General features: G+C 39.4%; 1 protein-coding gene across 1 annotated transcript; it reads right to left on the bottom strand.

The window, feature by feature from the left end:
• Nucleotides 1–7,656: 7,656 nt before the first annotated feature.
• Nucleotides 7,657–8,508, bottom strand: LOC141618275 (uncharacterized). The gene has a single exon (XM_074435375.1). The coding sequence runs from the start codon at nt 8,506–8,508 to the stop codon at nt 7,657–7,659; it is 852 nt and encodes a 283-aa protein (XP_074291476.1).
• Between the last annotated feature and the right edge of the window lie 8,934 nt (nt 8,509–17,442).

Below are 17,442 nucleotides of genomic sequence, written 5' to 3'. Positions count from 1 at the left end.
CGGTTTTTCGGTGGCTTTGGTTTTCGTCCTAGGTCGCACCGTAAAAGGAGGCTGAAGGACTTCTTCTGGGTCATTGTGATCTATATCAAACGAAGAAAATAGGTCAACAGGATTGTCCACCCTCGCCAGGGTTTATTATCTCAAGGCCACTCGAGGAGAGGTGACTGAAAATGCGTGGCCACGCTCGGATGAGAACAATTGTAGATTATCCGGTCAGATAGTCATTCTCCTGATCGAGGAAAACACTATATGATATGATCATGTGCAAGAACGACCTGAAAGACATCTTGCATTGAGTGGGAGATTTAACGGACAAGAGAATTGGTAGCGCATACTTATGTCGGACAAGTGGGAGATTTTTGGAGAAGTGTCCCCCTCAATAGTACGTCTACATAATAAATCTCGTAAAAGGAATATCAGGGAAATAATATTTTATTTGTCAACTGATTAACGTAAATCGAACGCTCGACTGACTAGAGTTTGACGTTACTGTCGTATGAAGGCGGTGATCAGTTGATCCCTTGATGATCCCTTGAGGTCACACCTATAGGATGGAGCCCAAATGTAAATCTAATTATTTAGATAATTAGTTCCTTAAAATATATATATTTACTAATGGTTAGTCATGTGAGTTTTAAAGTATACTTCCTCCATTCAACTCCACACTACCACTTTCTTTTTTCACGTTTGCCAACGCGTGTTTTACGCGCTAAATATCATTAGCTACGTATTTGCAAAAATTGTAAAAGTTAGATATTTTTAATGTACTCGTAAAGACGAATCAAACAAGATCTCACATGAATATATTTCCACTTACGTATCGAGAGAAAATCGAAATTGAATACACAATTGTGAATAGTGTACAAAAGTGAAATAGGTAGATTGGAGTTGAATGGAGGAAGTATTTATTATCATATTATGTGATAATTGAATAATAAATATTATATCTTGTTAATATGATTAAATGAGATAAAAAAATTAGTAATTAATAGTTAATTGACTAAATTAGTATTATTTACTGATAAAGTATTATTTTTAATACGATGAGTTTATTAAGTTTGAGGTGGAGGTAATTAGCTAATTAAATTTACAAGAGGTTGTAAATTTAGCTAATAGAGTTTTATGGGGACACATTTTATATTGATAAAATGGTTTAATTATACTTAAAAGTTGGGTGAACATTATTTGTCAATTTATACGCCCTCCACACATAAGTTTTCACCCCATTTCTCTATTATATGTGAGGTATATTTTAATGTAATGGGGTGAAAATGGGTGTGTGGAGGAAGTATTATTTAAGTGCTGAATAGTTAAATTAATATTTAATTATATAAGATAATTAAATATACGACTTATAAGCATTTGTGGGACAAATATCGGAAGTTGAAATGGACCCGATAACTACACATATGCCGCCACTTTTGAAGATGATAGTCATCACATGTGGTTTGGCAAGTCCCACTAACAAATATTCTTCATTTGTTTGCATTTCACCTTCTATTCACGAGCGCCAATTGAAAAGCCTACGTCCACCCCATTTTATTAATTGTTTATCACGAGCGCCTAATCCGGTCTAGCGTACAATAAACAATTAACCCCCACAACTAAGTCTAATCGTGCTAATGAAGGATGTTAAACCTTCGGTGTGTGAGAGATGTGAAGCTCTCGATTTGTAAATGATGTTAAGCCTTCGTGTTTGTAGGATGTTAAGCCTACGGTGCGTAAGATGTCAAGCTTACAAAATTTAAATATGAAATACAATCGAATCTAAAACAATACAATCAATTGTCTAGTAGAGGATTGTAAAACTATGCACTATTAAAACATAAACTTTTGACATGAAAAGTACGTAGTTTAAGGACTTCAACTTTCAAAAGCAATTTTTCAAAATGAACGATTAAGAACAAAGCTTAAAGCAGCGGAAATGATTTTGCAAAATATCAATTTAATCAAAAAAGTTCGTATAAGTCGTGTGTGTAGATTTCAAGTTTTAGATGTGCATTTATATTGAGGCACACACGAGTAAACACCATAAACCTTTCGAATTAGGGTTTCTCGTGTGTTTTTTTATGCACACTTCAAATCTAGGTTTTTCATAAAATAACAAAAGATAACCATTCTCAAAATATCTTGGCCAAAGATAGATTTTAAATGAACAAAATACAAGCCGTATTTTATAAAAGAATAACCGAAAAAGATTAACTAAAATCTTTAACAAAATTCGGTTAATTGTTTTAAAGAAAAATAAAATATTTTACACAATATTAAATCTTAATATATCTTTATGTTGAGAGATTTCATAATATCTTGTAAACAAGATATACCAAAATCTTTCTTCAAAAGATATACAAGTCTAAATTTAATCCTAGCAAAGATTCCATATAATAAAACGAGTATTAGAAAATAATTAAAATCCGAACTTACTGCGGTCCTGACGATACAGTCTCCTTAACCGAGGATACCGTTTCATGAAGATATAGCAGAGTTCTTCAGAACTTGATGTAGTCGTTCCCTCGACTGAGGACACTGTTCCCTCAAGATCAGTTTTACTTTTTGCATAGTTCTAAGATACTCTTTTACATGATATGTCCTTAACCTAATTCTAGGACTTCATGACGATCTCATAGATGTTACATTTTTACATTGATCATCTTCATAATACGCTTCTCTTGAATCAAGCTTGAGTACCTAAATAATAAACACTACAAAACATACCAAGCTCATAAAAGCGTAAAATAAAATTGCTTAGAAATAAAACGTTAACTTGACATGCTTCAAAACCCATCAAGACCTAGGGTCAACATGTTGGTCGGGATTTCTGTAAATTCTAATATCGACGGATACGGGTATCAATAGTTGCGAATCCTTCGACCGATGTGTGCCTCGACTCCACAAACCCCACCGTTTCCCGAGCAAATTGGGTGATCAAACCCCCTGCCATAATAGGTGAATTGTTCCGGATATTGTTTCTAATCTTTTGCAAGTGGAGAACCATAAATTGTGCAATGTTTATTTGAAATTGGCGGGTTGCATTCTCAAGCAGCTCCCAAGGATATATAGCTCATCGGCGTGCATATTATGAGGCTCATGCCTCCAAAAGACGGTTCACCCCATAGAACAGTGCCACATTCGGATGATTGGGCTATCAATGTGGTTTTCCTTCATTTTGGGCTCATCTTCGAAATCCTCACCTGAAATTGCCCTCCACAATTATCTTTGACTAAACCTCTTCGGAGGTGCATGATTTTTCATACAAGTTAAGCCAAAAATCTTTACAAATCTTTAAAGGGTCATATTGACAGTTTTATTCATCACCCGGAAAGATATACCGGTTATCTTACTAGTGTTCTTATTTTCTCAACCTCAAGTGAGTAAAGGAACTCAAGGGTTATCCGGGCAAAAGTTTGACGGTGCATGTTATAAATAGTACCATCCCGACCTCTTAAACATGTTTTCACAATCGGCATCCCAACCAAGTCTCCTCAAGGTATTCCACCAAATAAATCTAGTTGGAGTAATTTGACTAACTTTAAGGTGTTTAAATTTGACCTTATGTGTTTCGGAAATGAAGACGACCTCCGGGAAGATCAGGTCCACCTCAATCGCGTTTCCACTTCCACTAGCCTCGGCTCTTGCTCTTTTACTCGGCGTCATGCCTCAACAAGTTGATTTTCCTTCTCTTGAACCCAAAAATTAACCCAAGTTCTTCACCAAAAGGCTTAAAAGGAAGAATTAAACCTTAATTAAACAATCTTAGAGTTGAAATCGAACCCGAAAAATGATGGTGTATGTATTCTCGGATTTTCCAAACCCTAATTTTGAAAATGTTGATTTTTGAATTTTTTGGGTGTTTTGATGTAGAAAAATGGGTCTTAGTATGATATTATATGGTTAGGAGGTAATTTAAAGGCTTAAAAATGATGATTTGGTGAGTTATTTGATGAATGAAAATGGAGTTGGAGTACAGGAAATGGTGTTTGTGTTTGAGTATTTTAGAGAGAGAGAGAGAGAGAGAGAGAGAGAGAGAGAGAGAGAAAGTGGTGAGAAAATGAGTGGTGAAAATTGGTATATAGGAGCCGTGAAAAGGAGTCTGAGCCGGTCTGGGACCGGCCGCCGGCCTACCATCTCAGATCCCTTGATAAATTTGGGATTTTTCGAAAAATTTTAACCTTGAATCAGTGAGCTTTGTGCCACTCCTGGAAAAGCCGCCGGTGGACCGGCTCCCACCCCTATCATTTTTTTGAAATTTTTTTTAAGTAGAAAATGAGACTCTTAGCCGGTGGACCGGCGTCGACCGGCTGGGAGTCCTTTCTCCCTATTCTCACAAAATGTTTCAAGTGTTTTGTGAGTCTCAGCCGGTGGACCAGCTGCCGGCGACCGGCTGGGAGTCCTTCTTTGTGTTTTCCACAAATATTTTCACCCAAACTTCTAGTGGTTTCCCTGCTGGTCATGGGCCGTCCGTCGATGAACCGGCTGGGAGTCCATTTTTTCATTTTCTCAAAACATTCACAAGTCTTAAGCTCTTGTAAATGCACAAGAGTTCTAGCGGGTTCTGAGCCTGTCCTAGACAGGCCGCCTGTCCTAGACAGGCCGCCTGTCCACAGGCTTCAAACCCTCTTGTATATATCATCCATTTCAAGCATAGAATTTTGACCAAGTATGCTCCCAGACTCATATTTCAATTCTCCCAGACACATTAAACCAACAAGAAACTCCTCCAAAAACTCCTTTTCCGCTCATACCCGACTCCAAGTGACAATAATCCCCATCAACCCATGCATCTACTATGCAACTACACTAAAATGAATGCAATAATTACAAATTGGTGGTATCACTCGAGATTCCACCAAACCTATCACTCGGGATTGTTTTCAAACCGATTCCTCCTCGGGAAGTGGATCCCCGAGGTAGAGTACTTCAATGGTTCCTCTACCGTCTCCTTGGTAATATCTTTTCACTCTTTGACAGTTTACTTTGAAGCTTCCACTTTCTTCGCTCCAAAGCTCAAACGCGCAATAAGGTGGAATGTCCATCACTTTGAAAGGTCCCGACCACCTACAACGTAGCTTTCACGGGAACACTTTTATCTTGGGATTGAATAGGAGCACTAAGCCTCCCACACTTATATTCTTGTCAACAATCTTGGCATCATGCCATTTCTTCGTTTGATCCTTATAGATCCTTGAACTTTCATAAGCTTCCAATCTCAATTCTTCCAATTCACTCATTTGTAGAAATCTCTTCTCGGCGGCAATGTCTATGTCAAAGTTCATTTCCTTTAGAGCCCACCATGCTTTGTGCTCTAGTTCGACAGGTAATTGTCAAGCTTTACCATACACAAGCTTGTTTGGCGTTGTGACAATCGGTGTTTTGTATGCCATCCTTAGAGCCCAGAGGACGTCGGGGAGCTTTTGAGACCAATCGTTTCGACTCTTGTTGGCAACCTTCTCCAATATTTCTTTGATTTAATGATTAGAAGCCTCCACTTGCCCACTCATTTGAGGGTGGTAGGCAAAGGCGGTCTTATGTGTCACCCCATGTGAGACCAACAAGGTCTTGAAAGTGTTGTTTCATAAATGGGACCCTCCATCACTTATAACAACTCTTGGAGTCCCGAACCTTGGAAAGGTAGTACTCTTGAACAATTTTATCACCACTTTTGAGTCGTTGGTTGGGGATGCCACCTCTTCTATCCACTTGGAGACGTAGTCAACCGCCACCAATATATACTCATTCCAACAAGAGTTGGGAATGGCCTCATGAAGTCTATTCCCCAGCAATCAAACAACTCAACTTCTAGAATGTTGTTGAGTGGAATTTCATTTCTTTTCCCAATGTTTCCGGTCCTTTGACAAGCATCACAAGATTTCACCAAATAGTGTATGTCCTTGAACATTGAAGGTCAAAAGAATCCGCCTTGTAGCACCTTAGCAAGGGTTCTTGAGGTTGCTAGGTGACCACCATAGGCCGAGTTATGAAGTCTATCAACAATTTCCATGCCTTATTCTTTCGAAATGCATCTTCTAAACATCTCATCACCACATTTCCTGAACAAGTACGGGTCATCCGAAAAATACTTTTTTGCATCATGCTTCAACTTTCTTCTCTCTCTATCATCAAGTTCATCCGGAATAAATCCACTAACCAAGTAATTTTACAAGTCCACAAACAATGGCACTCTTCCACTCACTTACATCAAGCCATCATCTCTAAACCATTCATTGATTGGCCCACTCTCATCTTTCTTACCATGATCCTCAATAGTTAGCATAAACAAGTATTCGTCTACAACGTTTTCGGCACCCGCTTTGTCTTTGATCTCAAGATCAAACTCTTAAAGTAATAGCACCCACCTCAAGGGTCTTTGCTTGGCATCGTTCTTGGCCATCAATTGTCGTAGTGCGGTGTGATCGATATAGACAACTACTTTAGACCCAACAAGATAAGGCCTAAATTTCTCAATAGCGTGAACAATATCTAGCATTTCCTTCTCGGTGACCGAGTAGTTGCATTGGGCTTGGTAGAGGCTTTTACTAGAGTAGTAGATCACATGATGCTTCTTTTCTATCACTTGGCCATGAACTGCCCCAGGGCGTAGTCGGATGCGTCACAAATAACTTCAAAGGGGAGGCTACAATCCGTTGTACGGATGATGGGAGTTGTCACAAGTTCTAGCTTCAACCTATTAAACGACTCAAGGCAAAGTTGATCAAATACAAATGGGGCATCCTTTAGGAGAAGTGAAGTCAACGGTTTTGCAATCTTTGAAAATTTTTTGATGAACCATCTATAGAAACCGGCGTGGGCAAGAACGCTTCTCACCCCTTTCACATTTGTAGGGGGTGACAAGTTCTCTATTACCGCCACCTTGACTCCGTGAACTTCTATTCCCCTCTTAGATATGTTATGACCAAGCACAACTCCCTCCTCCAGCATAAAATGGCATCTTTCCCAATTAAGGACTAAGTTGTGCTCCTCACATCGCCTCACGACATTAGACAAATTAACTAGACCATGATCAAATGACTATTCATGGACACTAAAGTCGTCCATGAAGACCTCCATACTATTCTCTAAGAAATCGGCAAAGATAGCCATCACGCACCTTTGAAAGGTGTCAGGTGCATTACACAACCCGAATTGCATTCTCCTATAAGCATAGACTACTATGGGACATGTAAAAGTTGTTTTCTCTTGGTCCTCCAGGTGAATGAGTATTTGGAAAAAAAATCCAGAGTAACCATCAAAGAAACAATAATATGCAAGTCACGCCAATTTCTCCAACATTTGGTCTATAAGTGGGATTGGGAAATGGACTTTGAGGGTGGCGGCATTCAACTTCCGGTAGTCTATGCACATCCGCCACCCGTTCACCGGACGGGTAGATAGGTAAGTTTCATCCTCTTGTTCTACCATGGTCACCCCTCCTTTCTTGGGGACCATATGGATGGGACTTACCCATCAACAATCCGTGATTTGGTAGATTATACCCGCCTCTAGCAATTTCAAAACGTCATTTTTGACAACCTTTGCCATGTTTGAATTTAATCTCCTTAGACCTTGGATCGTGGGTTTACTTCCCTCCTCAAGAATAATTCTATGCATGCAAAAGCTTGGACTCAATCTCTTGATGTCATCAATGCTATACCCCAAGGCCTATCTATGAATCTTGAGGACCTTAAAAAGTTTGTTCTCTTGAACCTCATTAAGGCTAGCATTAATGATCACCGGATAAGGCTCTCCCTCACCCAAGAAAGCATACTTAAGTGAAGGGGAAAAATATTTGAGTTGTACCTTAGGAGGGACCAATCCCTCAAGCTTGTTGATCACTTCATCATCATCATCAATATCAAGATTCTCGTCCATCTCTTCATCACGGATGGAAATTTGGAAGGCCTCTTCAAATTCTGCTTCTTCTTTAGTCACTTCTTCAACAACCTCATCAATAATCTCAAATGTGCAAGCTTGATCTAGCATTGGCTTATTCACAAGATTAGGCAAATTAAACTCGACAACGTCACCTTCAATTCTAAAATATAGCCTCCCGTTCCTTACATCAATCAACACTTCTCCGGTATCCAAGAATGGTCTACCTAGGATATTGGGAGTATGTCTATCCTCCGGAGTATCAAGGACATCGAAGCCGGAAGGGATATAATATTCGCCCACTTTAACGGGTACATCTTCAAGCACCCCCATGTGGCGTTTGATATATCTATCCGCTAATAGAAGGGTCATGTTGGTGGGCAACAATTCATTCATTCCAATTTTCTTTGCAATGTTTAGAGGCAACACATTAACACTAGCCCCTAGATCACATAAGGCCCTTGATATTTGAACATTACCCATTATGCATGGGATAGAGAAACTCCCCGGGTCACCAAGCTTGATAGCCATTTTGTTCATCAAGATCACACTACAATCCTCGGCCAATGCCACTAATTCTTGGTTACCTAAGGTTCTCTTCTTTGACAAAACACCTTTTAGAAACTTTGCATAAGTTGACATGTTTAAAATCACCTCGGTAAAAGGGAGAGTAACTTCAAGTTTGTCTAACATTTTACAAAATTTGGTATACTTGAAATTCTCCCTAGACCTTATGGCTCTAGAAGGATAGGGTATATTAGTGACAAGTTGTGAGTTGGAAGATACCTTGGGAGATGATGGATTGGTTGTTACCTTTGTTGGAGGTTGCACAAGAATTTACTCACCAGATTCCTTACCCATTTCCTCCTCATAAGGGAGGTCTTGAACAAGTCCATAATCATAGCGGTTATTTGGACCTTGGTTGTTGTTATGGTGTCATTGATTATTTCCTCTAGACCCTTGATTATTGTAATTCGAACCTTGGCCTTGGTTAAAACCTCGGTTTTACCCTTGGTTCCCTTGTTTATTTTGATTGAAACTCGGGTCTTGATACCCTTGGTTAAAACCTTGGTAGCCTTGTTGAAACCCTCCTTGTTGAAATCCTTGATTCCATTGTTGATTCCCTTGGTTGTACCCATGTTGACCTTGTTAAAAACCTTGATTCCCTTGATTACCTTTGTTGTACCCGGAATCTTGATACCCTTAGTTATTGCTATTATTGTTCCTTGAATTAAATCCACCACCCCTTGGTTTAGTGAATCCCGTGTTTTGCAATTGGGGTTGTGGTGGTGGATTTTTGATATTGGTGCGCTTATATCTCATGTAAGGGTGGTTCTTCATTCCCGGATGGTGATAGTTTCAATTCAGGTTATAGGTGTTTTGATTGTTGTTGAAGGGTGGTCTAGGAGGCTTACTGGAGTTGTTGAAGGTAGGGGTGGGCAAAATTCGGTCCGGTCTCCGGTCCACCATTTTCTAAGATTTCTGTTTTCGGTTCGGGACCGGATTTTTATGATTCGGACCCGCTTGGACCGGAAAGAACGGATTTAGTGTTTTTTTTCCTTGAAAATATATTATAATCCGGTCCAACCGGTTTGATCCAATCAATGGACCGGAATTTGAAAAATTGGGTATATTATGTCAAATTCCGGTCCGACCCGTCCGGTCCGGTCTTGGACCGAAATTTTTCCGGTCCGGAATTTTTGTAATCCGGTCCGGTCCCGGTCCATAATTTTTGTCGATTCCGGTTTCAATCCAAACCCGGTCCGGACCGGTCCGGTCCACCCCTAGTTGAACTGTTGAAGGCTTGAGCGGAGTCTCTAGGATTACAAAAAGCCTTTCGGAGTCCGATCCATAAATTCATTTGTTTGCTCTTGAGTGGTGGTTTCAAGGTGAGATTGGGTGGATATGGTTGCTTGGTTCAAGGTTGCTTGAGCGGAGTCTCGTGCCCATGCTATTGTCCTAGTCCGTAAAGCTCAGAAAAGCCTTTCGGTGTCGGAATTGTGAAGCAAGGCGTGATTGTTCCTCCTAAGCATGAAACTCGATAAACCGATAGTCTCCTAGTGTTTTTAGGCACTAGGGATTAACAATAACACAAACACTCTACAAGGAAACAAGTCACTACTCAAATAAACAAACAACTATATTAAGACTAATCCTAAGACTCTAACTAACTAAGTACAACATAACGCCATCCCCGGCAACAAGGCCATTTTGATAAAGAGATTTGTCGTCATTCCCTTATCAAAAAAAATTTATAAAGTAACCCAATTTAAGTAGTATAAATCGGGTGTTGATCACAAAGATGGCGGGGATTTGTACTTAGCTCGTTGGAATCGAAGTTTAGCCTAATAAACGAAAGTGATTGTTTAACTATTGACTAAAAGTGTAAGCTAATGCAAACTAAGAAAGCAAATACGATAAATAAAATGAGTTTTAACAAATATGATAAAAAAAGGTAGAGTCTTTGGGTTCACCCAAGTAAGGTGGACAAGATTATGGGGTCAACAAGTAATGGGTAGTGATTCGGTCTAGGTTTAAACACTAATTACTTAGTCTTTCCTAAAGTCAAACACAAAATCTTCACTTTGTGTCTTAATCCTTCACAAACATACTATCAAACATCCCTTTGCATTCTCATGTAAAGAAATATCAAGCATACAACAATGAAAGACTTGAGTTTTCACACAAACATTACATCATACACTACATGTGCATGTGTATGAATACCAAATATTTTACCCAAAACCATATGTTAACTACTCAATATCATCATCCAAACCCCTACTCAAGATCCCCCAAAAACCCTACAAGAGACTACTCACACATACTAACAAGGAACACGTAAATAAATTAAGTGGATAATGTAAACATAGCAACAAACATCATGCTAATTCAAACAACAATTAATATGAAATTGAAATGTAAACAAACCAAAACAAAATGAAATTAGGAAAAGAATTATACCAACAATATGGAAAGAGTATAACTTTGGATTGGTTATAGAAGAAATCCTTGAAAATCCTCAATTACAACCCAAATACTAAATGTAAAGAATCCAACTAAAGTAGAACTAAACTAATTTATAGAGTAATTAAGGCCTAATTAAGGAAAGATTAAAGTTTGATTAAGGAAAGCTTAACATAAATTAGGAAATAATTTCAGATCTAGGGTATTGTGTCTAATACAAACTATGATGGTCTATATATAGTGTTCTCATAATTAGGTTAAACAAAGAAAGGAAAGATAAAAATGCGGAGAAGGGAGTCTGGGCCGATCAACCGGCCGCCTATCCTTGACCGGCTGGGAACCTTCTGTAAATTTTACTTCAAAAATCTTCATCAACCCCATGGGGGACTCTCAGCCGGTGGACCGGACCGGCTGCCGGCCGGCCGGGCCGGGAGTCCTTCTCTGCTTTCTTGATCGGGTCCGTTTCGTGTTCACAATTAAAGATGTGGTCGTTGGGTCACGGGTGAATCAAAACACAATTTATAACTTCACAAACAACTCTACAATTAGTAAAGAGGCAAGTAAAGGTCGGATCCCAAGGGACGGGAGTTGAAATGAGATTTCTATTGCAACTAGTGGTGTCTAAGAGGTGTCACAAATTGGGTTGATGTAGAAGGTCACTAAACTAAAATAGCAATGAAAATAAACAAGCAAGATGAATTAAAGGGGTGTAAACAATTGATTAAAAGCCCTAGGGTGTCATGGGATCATAGGGGAATCATGGGATATGATCATACAAACATGTTCTCAAATTATAAGCAAGCAATTATTGTTGTGATGGATTGAGTTGGGTTATATCTTACAATCCTAGGAAAGTTTGGGTCCCGGAGCCGAATCGATTAGATTGTACAACATCTACAAGTCGACTTAATCTTCCCTACTCAACAACATGCATGGTCTAATGAGACTCGAGTTGGGTTATGTCTTACAAGTCTCATTGAAAAGATAGGTGATGGTGGTAAATGCAATGATTCATAGGCTTAGCATTTCATCAAACATAACATGTGCATGAGTTGAGATCAAAACAAGCAAGCAAATAAAACATGAAAGCATATTAATTTAAGCATGAATCATTCCCCATGTTGGTTTCCCCTAATCACCCATTTAACCCTAGCTAAGAGACTACTCACTCATTATCATGTTGATCATGCTAGCAAGGTTGTCAATCATACCAACAATATGAAACATGATGAATAAATGAAAGTAATTAACAATAATTAAAAAGGGATTAAGAGATTATACCTACTAATGATTCCAATAATAAAGCAAAGATAAAAGAAGTACTTGAATGCTTGATTGAGAGGTTGTCAATCTCCCAACAATAACCCAAATAATCTTCAATTACCCAAAATAAAGGATGAACAAAAGACAGATTGAGGAAATAAAACTTGTATTAGAACTTGATTAATTGTTGATTACAATACTAAAGAGAGATTTGATTGATATTAACTACTCTAATTATTGATAAGAAGAACATTCTCCTCTAATTAGACTAATGGGGTATTTATAGTGGAAATTAGGGAGGATGCATTAGGGTTAACTAAGGGCTAAACTAGTAATTACACTTTTTAGATTGAGCAAGGAGGAGCCGATATTTTTCGAAGGAAGGGCTTCTTTCTTCGTAGCTTGGAGAAGAGGAAATCACGCTGTGCTGGAATCTAGGCGGAATAAGGTCGGGACGGGCGGATTCTGGTGATGGGGTCCAAGCGGATTCGAGGGAATCCGGGCGGATTGTGGGGGTGGAATCCGAGCGGATTCGAGCAAAGCCGCACGGATTGTGCAGCTGGGGGACGGACGGATTGGTGACAATCCGCACGGATTGTCACTCAGCAACACATCTTCTTCTTTTCTTCCCTTTTCTTCATAAATTCCTTGGGGATTTCCTTGGGGACTCAAGGATCCTTTCTCAACATTGCTCTTCTACTATAATATGTACAAAGGTCTTCTAATCTTGTCTCTCCTTGATGCTTGGTCATTGAATTCGATCAATTTAGTCTCGTTTTGCCATGAAAATGCAAGATTCTTACTCCTTTCCTACCAAGGGATCAAAATCTCAAAGAATATGCAAAACAAAGAACTAAAGATAAGAAATGACCCAAATATGCACTAAAAAGCATGGGAACAAGGCTAATTCGGGGGCTAAATATGCGCTAATTATGGTCACATCAAATATCCCCAAACCGAACCTTTGCTCGTCCCGAGTAAAGAGGTGACAAAGACTAGGACCAATACTAACCTATCCTAATAATAGCCGATATGAGACAATTAGCGGGTCTCACTCCGCCCCTTCAACTCACAACAAGACAACCATGAGGTAGGATGCCTTCTTGCAAGGCAAGGTGGGTCTTGCCAAAATGGCGACACATCCAAACATTAAGCACACAAAATCACATAATGGATGCATCTACAAAAAGAATAGCCACTTCCTCATCAAGTGGCGGAGGCACTAAAGAGGAATAAATTTAAGAGCATGTAATCCTTCACAAATACTAGTTCAACAAATTACTAAGGCTAAGAGGATGGCACCAAATCACATCCAAATGGTGTTAAACTAGACTACTTTCGTCCTCAATTTCCAAATGCTTTCGTCAAGAGCGATCGGATGGTGGTGGAATGATGATCCCTATGATGCTAGTAGCATATGACATGACAAGTCTCGAATTCTCTACAAAAGTAAAGGTCATGGATCGTCCCAAGCTCGACCAAGTGGCTTGACAAAAAGGCTTTTTGGGAATGAAATGCTCAAATCTTTATTCACAATGGGTGGATATGACTAGTATTCAAAAATGTCCTTATTTCACTTTCACATTTCAAAAATTTAAGATGGGGGTTGTCCCTTCCGGACTAGTGTCCTTTGCTTTCGCCAATCGCTTATTAGGCAACCGGTTAACCTCTAGACAATAGCTTTTCGGGGTGATAGTCACTCTGTCTCTGGGCGGCCGAATTCACAACCGTATGGGGGCCCAATTCAATGGATCCCGCACCAAAGCACATCGAAGTGGTACGCCTCCATCAAAACAACTTAAATTTCTCAACTTTCAACAATTCATAACATTTGAGGCTTCCTTGGCATTACATTACTTCCACATGACAAAATTTCTTTGAAATGAGCACTTCAAGCTTATTGATAGAAAATATTTTTGGGTTGCCTTACCACAAGCTCAAACAAGGTCACCTAGACAAGTTAACCAAGTCCACATCGCATCACGGGGTTGGATAGGTGACTCACATGCAAACCCTTGACTAGGCTTTGGGTCATGGGTCAAAAGACACTAGTATGACACTATCTAGGGTGTTTTACAACCATTCTAGTAGGCAAAGTCTTAAGTTGAACAAGTATTTGTAATGGCTTAGTTGCTCTTGTCAAAGTTCCTAATTAGGCATTTTTCAAAACATTTCTAAAATGCAACTACATGCCATGATGCAATTAATATAAACATCCTAATGCAAGTGATTCTATTAACTAATATGACATATAAACTAAATGCAAGTCCTAGGCTCACATTGTTATACCGCATCAATCAAAATAAACCCACATAGTCATTAACATAAAGAGGAAAAAGGAGATTGGAAAGATTATACCATGCGGTCTTCATGATCCTCATGTCTCGGATGTGGCGTAGTCAATCAATGTGAACAAGGATAGAACAAACACCATATATACAAGACAATATATACAAGACTACAAAAGGAAATAAACATGTTTTTGGGTTTTTCAATTTTTATGATTTTTGAAATTTTTCAATTTTTTTTGGATTTTTGAATAAGAGTTAAATGTTATAATTTCCATCCCCACACTAATATGGGCATTGTCCTCAATGGCCAAAATGATGGAAATTATGCAAAGATGATGCATGATTTCTACACTAAATGCAATCTACACTAAGTTACACTACATGATGCATGGTTTTTGTTATGACGGAGAGGATAGTTTAGATTATCTCCCGTTGTGTATGCATTAACTTCCCCAAACCGAGTGAGACACTATTGCTAATGTCCAAGAATGGGTGTAGTTCATGCACACACTATGCAATGCATGAAACTAATTTGTCATTTTGGATTTTGAAAATGGGAACAATAAAATGAGAACACCTCAATGGTACCGAGGTGTGAGTCCTCTATGGTGCTAGGACTACTCCAACAATGATCAAAATTATAATTAAAACAAAGAGAGAAATAGACAAACCATGAGAGGGTAGGAGTCTCCAAGGCTTGCTAATCTTCCATCATGCTATCACCATCACTTTCCTCATTAGAAGTGGCCACATTGCCACTTCCCTTGTTATTTGCTTCTTCACTTTCTTCCTCATCTTGCTCATCATCATCTTCGCCATCCTTTTCTCCTTCTTCACTTGCTTCTTCATCAATGTTATCATCAACTTCTTCATCATTACCAACAACCTCATTGTCACCCGAAACGACCCTAGATGCACCCGGAAATAGGACTTCTCTATCCGCCCAACTAGGCAAAGGACAAGATGGATCAAGCAGTCCTTGCCTAGCTAAGTGTAGGAGGGGTGGATATTGAGCCAAGTAAGCATTTTTCCGATCTTCAAAGGCTTGCTTGTGCATTGCTTGCATGAGAAGAGTCACATAATCATTTCTAGCTTCAACTCCTTCCGGCTTGAACTCTTCATACTCAAAGGGGTAAGGTGGTATGACAATGGAAGAGGAGGGAGTTTCAAGATCACCCTTTTGTTGTTGAATAATATACTCGGCCTCTTTAGAAAGGGGAAGTAGATAATTGGTCCGGTGGACGCTTAGACGACAAATCTTCGAAGGCAAGGTGAACGATCTAGCTTCACTAGTGAGCCATCCATACTTAGTGTCAAGGGGGTTATGGGCAACCCACTTGTACTTGTGTATCATAGTATGCAAATCAACAAGATGGCCACCCTCCTTTGCTTTGTACTTGTTATCCTTATTGAAGTTAGGATCAAAGTGCTTAGCTAGGATAGTGACTAGGCCGCCATTGACAATAACGGTATTGCCCTTCTTCCCACAATCAATGTTGAGCCATCTATCTACCAAGAGCCTCAAAGAATTGTAAGGCTTGGTGTGTACTCTTCCAATGTTCAAAGCCAATTCAAGGAGAATAAAATCAAGTTTGGTGAAATGGTTGGTATCTTTCCTAGCAATTATGGTGTTTCCCATGACCTTGTGCCATACTCTTATGCCCGGATGGTGGACCAAAAGAGCACGGCTCGCATGAAAGTCCTCAAATTTCTTCCCGGAAATTGCCTCCCAAAGAGGTTCGGGGTCATACTTTCCATAATTCTTAAAATAACGCGGTTCATCACTAAGACCCAAAATTTCACTCAATTCCCTAAAGGAAATGCGTCTACTAACATTAGCTAGACGAAACTCGAGATTCTCCCTATTCTCGACTTTGGTGACTTTCAAAGAACTCAAAAATTCCAAGGTAAGGGAGGGATATGTCAATTCCTTTGTTTCAAACAATTTCTTCAACCCCATGGCTTTGAAAAAGGCTCTAGTTTGCTCAAGAACACCCAATTTTTCTAAGGTATCTTCACATATAAATTTGGTGGATTGAATTGATTTCCTAGCAAACTTGGCAAAAGTATTTCTATGGGTTTCGAAAATAAAAGTTACCTCCGGATAATGCAAAAGTTGATCGATTTCCGGAGTAGAAGGTGTTGTTGCTCCCATAGAAGGTTGTTGTTGTTGTTGTTGCACTTCCAAGTTTGGTGTTGCTACCACCATAGCCAATGCTTTCTTTGTTTGAAGAGCCTTTTGCCTTTGTGAGAGTGCCTTAGCCTTTGGTGCCTTTGTTGCCTTTGTTGCTCCCTTAGTCCTTGCCATTGATGAACTAACCAAGAAAAGAATGAAAAATCTTCAATTTGTAATATACCCAAATCGATTTAAAGGTGAAAGGTTTTGCCTTTATGAAATCAAAAATCGACTCAAAGGTTGAAGATTTTGTGCTTGGTTTTGATTTGTATTGAAGAAGGAGTGATTGATTTGTTGTTAGAAGGATGATTTGATTTGATTTTGGTGAATGTTGTTGAGGGATTTTGTTTTTGTGATGGAGAGGATGAGGGTTTTGATGTTGTGGGTAGTGTTTATGAATGAATGAATGAATGAATGAAGGAAGGTGGGAGGGATTTTATAAAGACCGAAATTTTCGAATCGCTGGGGGCAATCCGTGCGGATTCTGCCCAATCCGTGCGGATTCTCGCTCTTTTCAGGTTGTATAAAACTCGCCTAAAGACGGGCGGATTCATAAGAAGACGCTCGGATTTTCTTGATGCGGGACGGGCGGATTTGGTCAAGAAGACGGACGGATTTCGATCCAGAAATTTTTCTTGTTTTCCTCACCGCAAAGACGGACGTCTTTCTTTCAAGACGGCGGATTCTTCAAGACGGGCGGATTGTTGCTCGGACGCCCGATTCGATCCACGATCAAAAATTTTCAAAATTCAGCTCAGTTCAGGACGGGCGTCTTTTCTGCAGTACACTCGGATTACTGAAGACGGGCGGATTCTTCTGAATCCGCTCGGATTCTTCCCCTTCTACCCGGATTCAGTTCCATCCGTGCACAATGCATTT

Source organism: Silene latifolia, chromosome X (assembly GCF_048544455.1).
Source record: "Silene latifolia isolate original U9 population chromosome X, ASM4854445v1, whole genome shotgun sequence".
NCBI classification, from domain to species: domain Eukaryota; kingdom Viridiplantae; phylum Streptophyta; class Magnoliopsida; order Caryophyllales; family Caryophyllaceae; genus Silene; species Silene latifolia.
The sequence above is the reverse complement of the archived record's forward strand: the minus strand, read 5'-3'. Positions and strand labels throughout refer to the sequence as shown.

Coding starts and splice junctions, on each gene's coding strand:
- LOC141618275 (XM_074435375.1), bottom strand. CDS start 8,508: ATGTCAACTTATGCAAAGTTTCTAAAAGGTGTTTTGTCAAAGAAGAGA.